The sequence below is a fragment of the Osmerus eperlanus genome, chromosome 13, assembly GCF_963692335.1.
Source record: "Osmerus eperlanus chromosome 13, fOsmEpe2.1, whole genome shotgun sequence".
NCBI classification, from domain to species: domain Eukaryota; kingdom Metazoa; phylum Chordata; class Actinopteri; order Osmeriformes; family Osmeridae; genus Osmerus; species Osmerus eperlanus.
Window position 1 is genome coordinate 15,977,636 of NC_085030.1, and position 7,622 is coordinate 15,985,257.

The following is a 7,622-nucleotide window of genomic DNA, read 5'->3' on the forward strand; positions in this document are numbered from 1 at the left end:
GATCCCCACCGGTCAAGTGTGGACTGGTGCAGCAATTTAACAGAGCAAAAAAGGGGAATTTGATGCAACCCCACACACCAAGACAGCGACAGCCCCCCTCATTTGGAACATGAAATCTGTTCCAGGGGAAGAGAACTCTAAAATAAGTTATACTTAAAGAATAAGGATGGAAACAACCCGTCCCCCGTTGCCTCCAACTAGTAACATACTTACCTTTAACAGTCGTAGAATTGACTAAACAATAACGTTTTTAACCTAATTTTAAACGTCTCCAATTGAGACGGGTAGTTTATTCCAGAGAAGAGGCGCTCTATATGAGAACACCCTACCTCCAGCTGTTTTTTTCTTAATTTTGGGAACCACCAGATAGCCGGCATCTTGAGATCTAAGTGTCCTTGCGGGGCAATAGGGTGCAAGGAGACCGGAGAGGTACAGTGGTGCCAATCCATGCAGAGATTTGTAGGTTAGTAGTAGAACTTTGAAGTCAGCTCTGGCTTGGATAGGGAGCCAGTGTAGAGAGACAAGAGTAGATGTTATGTGATCAAACTTTCTTGTTCTATTAGTCTTGTAACTTATTAGCGTTAACATTAATTAATTAACCATGTATAAATATAATTATTCTTTGAGTGAATGCTACAAACTCTACTGTGAAACTTTTGTTGTTTTGTCACGTGTTCTTAGGTAAGAAATAGAACAACTGTTCTGTTACAATATGTGGCATCACTAATTGGTTTGATGCGAGGAAATTAGCCAGAGCTGCTGGCTTCTGGGGTGCCAGCCTCTTCAGTGTGCTGTGGCATAATTAAGGCTACCCAGCATGCACACACACACACACACACACGACTGACACTACACACACAAACACACCAACAAGCGAGTAGGCACACACCACACATACACACAAACACATGCAGCAACAAGCTAGCACACCCACACAGCTAAGACTACACATACACCAACACACAAACATATCTCTCCTCCCACTGCGATTTAGAGTCAGGGCCGGTACAGGCAAACATGATGAATAATTCATGTATCTCCATGTTAAATACCCCCCTCCTCTCCTGGTGTGTGTGCTAGGTGATCAATCAGGCTAGCGGGAGTGTGTCCCACCACACCATCCACACCCAGCCGCTCGGCAGACGCTTTGATAGGGTGGATGATTTCTTCATCCCTGCCGCCAGCCTCATCATTAATCACATCAGGTATGTCAGTGTGTGTGTGTGTGTGTCACTGTGTGTGTGTGTGTGTGTTTGGGCGAGGAGTGTTCTGGTGCTCGTCTGGAGGGTGAACATGAAGGGCCTGTGTGAGAGAGTCTAAAGACGGGCGTTTAACTCAGGAACCCCCCCTCCCCCTCGCCCCGTCTGCCTCTGCCCCGCAGACGGCCAGCCCCCGCCAGCGCAGGGCAGGCCGTCTGCGGAAGCCGGCTTGTCGTATGCAGAGCGGAGCGATGTGGCCCCGTGCACTCCTGGCGTGCACTCGCTGCCGAGTCAGGAGCCGCTGGCGTGCAGAGGCTCCTCCCATCGCTCGGCCGTTCAGAGGGGGGCGGATCCTTACGCAGACAAAGGTGGTTTCCACCATGGGGCATTTTGAACGTATACAGTCAACTCCGAAGTTATCGGCACCCCTGGCAAAAATGAGTGAAAAGTCATTATTAGGAATAATAATTTCTCGATGACAGATTTTTTTTACTCAAATTAAATTGGATGCTGGATAGTTCTCATTTATTCCAATGTGACTTTAAGATTAAATACAAAAAGGTGACTTTTTGTACCACTTGTAACACTTTTTTTTCATCTTTGCCAGAGGTGCCAATAATTCCGGAGGTGACTGTAGGTCTCTCATAGAAACTTGTTTAGCTAATATAACAAAGGGGGGGGGGGGGGTAAGAGCGAGGGAGAGACAGGAAGGTGGACCCTGTGGAAGAGCGAGGGAGAAGAGGGAGGGTGGGCCCCGTGGAAGAGCGAGGGAGAGGAGGGAGGGTGGGCCCCGTGGAAGAGCGAGGGAGAGGCGGGAGGGTGGACCCCGTGGAAGAGCGAGGGAGAGGCGGGAGGGTGGACCCCGTGGAAGAGCGAGGGAGAGGCGGGAGGGTGGACCCTGTGGAAGAGCGAGGGAGAGGCGGGAGGGTGGACCCCGTGGAAGAGCGCCTTCTGGCGAGTGTGTTTACTAACCCAGCTGTGAGGAGGTCCACCAACACGCTCAGAAAGTTTCCTACAAAGACACAACGTCTTAAAAGAATATCTGAATGTGTTTTCAGATGTGAGGGTAGGAAACAAATAGAGTAATCTGTTATTCTGTGAGTGAGTCAGTTCTGAGAGGAAGACTTCAGATGTAGAATGTCCCAGCGCCACCGCCTGCTAGCGTTCGTTCGTGGCGCCATGCTAAAAATCAGTAATGCCAGATGGAAAAAAATAAGACTTATTCATTCTCTCTCTGTAGCCTATTACCGTAAAGGTTACACTAAGTGGACTCTCTGGAGCTGGTATTTACTTTACGATATAAATCGTTTGCTCCAAAAGCAAAAGGATATAATTTGTATTAAATGAAAAAAATAAAATGTGACACGTTAGGTTTATGTGATTCTGAATAAATGCTAAAGGAGTCGTATTAGATGAGTCCGGAACTCCAGCGAGGGACTAGTGAACTGTGGTTATGTCAGGGCATGGGTTTGTTTGTTCTGTGAAAGCCATCCCTTTGAATACCCGTCTGAATACCAAACGGCTGCACGGCCGTTCAGCATTTCACCGTTCTGTAATGAAGGTGTTTCAGGTGCAGTTCGGTTTGTTGAGCCAAAAGGGAACATGACACTTAACTTGGACTGTACCTCTAAGACGTGAAATATAACTTCATATATATACAGTATCGAAGCTGAAGTCTTAGGCACAAATGATAACAATTAAAAAAATAAAGCAAAAATGCTTTCAGACACACTGAAATGAAAAGACTACGCACAAATGTTCTCAACATTGTACTTTGTACTGCAGCAATGATACAGAAGCAGAAACATTAAATAAAAAATAGAAGATTATATTTGTGTAAGAAATCTTGGGTGACTAAAACATTTGCACAGTACTGTATGTGTGTACCATATATATATATATATATATATATATATATATTATTTATTTTTTTCTTCCTGAATTCCTAATTGTAAAAAACAGACAAAGACTTCATTTGGACCTCAAAGACTTGAAAACATCTCTGGTGTCCAGCGACCGTGTCCAGCATAGTGAATGGAAAACGTTCTTAACCCTTGTGTTATCTCCTTGTCATTCTGACCCATCAGTCATTGTGACCCACCATCGTATTGCAACAACGTGTAGGACCAACACTGCTAACTTGGCCAAGTCTTTATTTGGCACGTCAGTCGAGCCCTCCTGATGTCTAGTAGGACTTGGAGGGGATTAAGCAGGGGGGGGCGGGGGGGGGGAATTGCAGTAGTTCACAAATAATGGTACCCACACTGTAATCTGGGTTACGTAACAGCAACACAAACAAAAAATCACCTGCACGCACAGATGATAGCGTTCTACGTTCAACTACTTCTAAGAAAGCCCCCCAGCCTACAGATGGTTATTTGCGGAACGTTTTCATTTGCAATCGAGTTCCCTGATGTTACATTATAGTAAGAGAGCATTCAGTCAGCGGCATACAGTCTGATAATACACTTTTGAACACAGTATGTAATTGGACCGCGTTCCCATTCTGCAGTTCTCTCCCCGAGCCTGGAGTGTTGTTCTCAGAAGGGGTGCAGCTTAGTGGAAGTCCACGGGTCAAATCCCCCCTCCCTGTGTGTCGCTTAGTATGAGCCTGCAGAGTGAACACATTACTGTTCAGACTCAATATGCTCTCTCGCTTTTGGAGACTGAATGAAGCTCACTTAGTGAGCTCTGTTTCCAAACAGTGCTGGGATCAAAAGATGGCTGGTTTTTGTTTTGAAAGTATTTTTTGTAGACTTTAATTGTAATTATTATTTAATTGTAAAACTGTAATTTTGTATTTTCTTTACTACACAAATACTGTAAAAAAAATCATTTCACAGTGTATAGTATAATGGGATATACACAATACATATCTAAAATAAAAGGGATACGTATATATGTTATATAAAAGTAGACCCTTTTATACATTTAGCCACTGCGGTGCCTCCTAGCATGCGGTCTCTAATTCTACCTCAGTCTGTGTCCGTCATTCTTCCTTTGATGACCAGGCCCCATGTTGAGACCCCTCTGAACGAGACAATCTCTGGATCAATGCTTTTCTTCCCAGGCCTGATAATGTGCTCCATCACTCTCAAACAGCCATTTTCTGTTCACACGAGCAGATTGAGGAGGTAAAATTGCATAAAAGAAGATGGATGACGCGGAGATTGAAGTGCATGTCAGGATTGATCAGACATTCAGATTTAATTGAAGCTTGTCTGCCCCTTTCTCAGAATCTTCTCTCCTCCGCCCAGACTCTTTACAGTGAATTTTAATGTGTCATTATCAGACCATTTGGATTTTTTATGTGTAATAGAGTATTTTTTAATGATTCATGTTCTATAGAAATCTATTAGAGGGACAGAAAGTGTGAGGGGCTTGATTTAACTCCTTCGCTGTGGGATCACTCAGAAGGGAACAAAATGGTCGCTGAAAGTGCTCCACTGTGTCTTCCAACCAATCCTAACCCTTGTGTTATCTTCGGGTCATTTAATTTACATATTACAGGTGACAGACTCACAGCATATTCAGGTTACAATACCATAAAGGAAGCACGATAGCAACTAGTTCAAGTCATGATGGTGGGTTTTTGCTCGGTTTTTCATGATCCACTACCAGGAAGAAACTGGCCGTATTTAGCCTCTCCAGCAGAGATGTCACAACACAGTACCGTGCTTGTACAGGTACAGGATGTTAACCTGCCTGTTCTGATGCTTCGCAGGTTTGGGATCATCCTCCACAGAAACGAACCCGTCCTCCACAAGATTGACCTGGAGACCATGTCGTACGTGAGGAACATCAGCCTGCGGCAGTTTAACTGCGTGCCACGCTCCCTGGCCTACAGTCACCTGGGGGGGTACTACTTCGTCAACTGCCGTCCCGACTCCACCGGCGCCACGCAGCCGCAGCTCATCGTGGACGGCGTGACCGACGCCGTCATCGGGCAGAACCGGGACGTCACCGGAACCCCCTACGTGTCCCCGGACGGTCGCCACGTGGTAACCGTGGACGACCGGGACGGCCTGATGAGGATCCAGACCATCACGGAGCGCGGGGAGATCCAGGACCCCTTCGACATCCACACCAACCTGCACCTGTCCCACCTGGCCTTCCAGCCCTCCTTCACCGAGGCGCACCAGTACAACGTGTTCGGCAGCTCCGGACGGCAGACGGACGCCCTGTTCGTGGAGCTGAGCTCTGGGAAGGTGAAGATGATCAAGAGCCTGAAGGAGGCCACCAAGCCCTCCGACTGGCCCTGGAGCAGCAGGAACAGGGTCGTGGAGGGAAGCGGGCTCTTCGGACAGTACCTCATGACCCCTTCCAGGGAGTCTCTCTTCATCCTGGACGGACGCCTCAACAAGCTCAACTGCGAGATTACCGACGTTGTCAAGGGCAACGTGGTGGTGTGGGTGGGCGAGTCATAGGAGGCTACGCCGACCGGTGTTGTGTTATCTGAGGTACAGTTGCACTGGATTTGGTTGCGGGTGTGTCATTTACGGGGTGCGACGATCGAAACATTCTTAAACCAAATTGACCGTTGATAATCGCGTTGGGTGTATAACGATCAAAAGCAAATTCTTAAACTTTTTTGACCATATTGACCGTTGAAATAGCATTGGATGTGTAACCTTGTAGAGGAGGGCTCTGTCGTAGTTGTCTGCAAGTCAAAATGGGTGGTTCAAACATAGTCGACACGAAGGTGTTCCCTAATATCCGTGAGAGAATCCAAATCTAATCATTTTATCAAATTATGCCATATATGCAGCATATATTAACACATGCAAATCTCTTGCTCACGCAAAGTTGAACTGAAATGACGGTCCAGTAACTGAAGGTAAAACGATGTCTGGCCTGTCTGTTTGGTCTCCTCATTCCCACTCTTCCCTGTGCCTTGAAGGAAAACATACTCCATAAGAGGAATTAGAGTAATTATTCCCATTGCGACTGCAGCTTATACCTCCTCTTTTGACCCTCCCTCATGGTGAGAGATGCTCCAAAAAGAATCCATTTTTTCTCTTCTTTATCTCAGACCGACGTCGAGCCGTTTCAGGCTAATTAAAAAGAGCCCTTGCTGAGATCCCGTCCCTTTTGAAGTGAAGATTGAGAGATTGAGTCGTCTTTTATGATTGTGCACTCTGTAAACTTTGATCTTTGAGGCGTAATGAGCAGAGAATGATTTGAATGTGATTTCTGTCCAACAATCAAAGTCAACGACAAGTTAGTTAAAGTGCTCCGGCTTAATATTGTAAAATAAATATTTTTAGTTCACCACAGCTTTAAGTCAATAGGTCAGTGTGTTTAGCAAAATTCATTCCAATTCCAAAATCCTCGCCCAAAAATGCGTAGTGTGCTAGTAAATCCAGTAGAAAACATGAGAAACTGTCAGTTATTTTTGACTGTGTTGAAAATTGATGTTTTAATGTGAAGTAATGATCGATTCACATATTGGGGTGTGGATTTCTTGCGGTGGTAGAGCGTAGGGGGGAGTTGAGCCTAGGTCGTATTGGGTAGAGGGGGTCTTGGTCTATGAGCTGTAAATCACAGTTGTTTTCAAATGCTTTGAGGTGGAGCATAGTTGGATCCATTAGTTGTACCCAAAATATCTGGCAAGCATGCCTGGCATAGACATCAGACTGACTCCTAGATTGACACATTCTATGCATTTTCACCCTAGCACTCTAATATTGTGTGTAATGAGGAAAACTGTTAAATTGATATTTATTTTTTTCTTAAGCTTGTTTCTGACCTTTCATGTAATTTATGCACAGGGCCATGTAAAGATTTCCCAGTTCAGATAAACACTTCTCTAGTTTTATCGAGGACATTTCCTCTATCTCTCGTTTTCAAACCCGTAGGACCGTCCAGATAAACCGAGATTTGTGTTCTGTACATAGAAGCAGGCAGTGAGTTCATCACCATTGTTGCTTTCATACACTTTCTGAGGGCTCTGTTATTGTTTTGAGTAAATAGGCACCCTCCTTTACAGGAAACCACAACTGCGTCCCCTTATCCTTGACCAAGTACATTGTGATGTCACTTCCACATAGCCATGTTCTGTATGTTCCTTTTGTGTGGTTATTTATGTAGAGAAAACACGCTTGTCATTTTACCCAACAATAAAGCCTATACTCTCTAAACCTGGATCTTGTTTGTGTTGCTGTATACAGTTTCGCATGAGACAAACAAACAGGTACATGTCACTGGTGCCAGTAGAGCGGAAAGCTAGCCAATTGTTGTATGCCTATCGCCAACCAAGGGAGTCACTGGAGTGATGGGCAGCATCACCACTGTCAGGTGGGTAGTTCACACCCCAGTCCGTGTTGTCGCCAATCAGCACTTCACTACAATGGCATAAATAACATTAACCCTTTTGCTGCCTTTGGGTCACATGACCCAAAGGCAGCAAAACCATCGTTGTGT

At 45.4% G+C, this 7,622-nt stretch overlaps 1 protein-coding gene across 1 annotated transcript in view; it reads left to right on the top strand.

Annotated features, from left to right (window-relative positions):
• Positions 1-7,345, top strand: part of fstl5 (follistatin-like 5) — a 93,388-nt gene extending 86,043 nt beyond the window's left edge. Inside the window, 2 exon segments of the mRNA XM_062476080.1 lie at positions 1,081-1,205; positions 4,924-7,345. Coding sequence (XP_062332064.1) covers positions 1,081-1,205; positions 4,924-5,626 — 828 coding nt within the window. The 3' untranslated portion in view covers positions 5,627-7,345.
• The last annotated feature ends 277 nt before the right edge of the window (positions 7,346-7,622 follow it).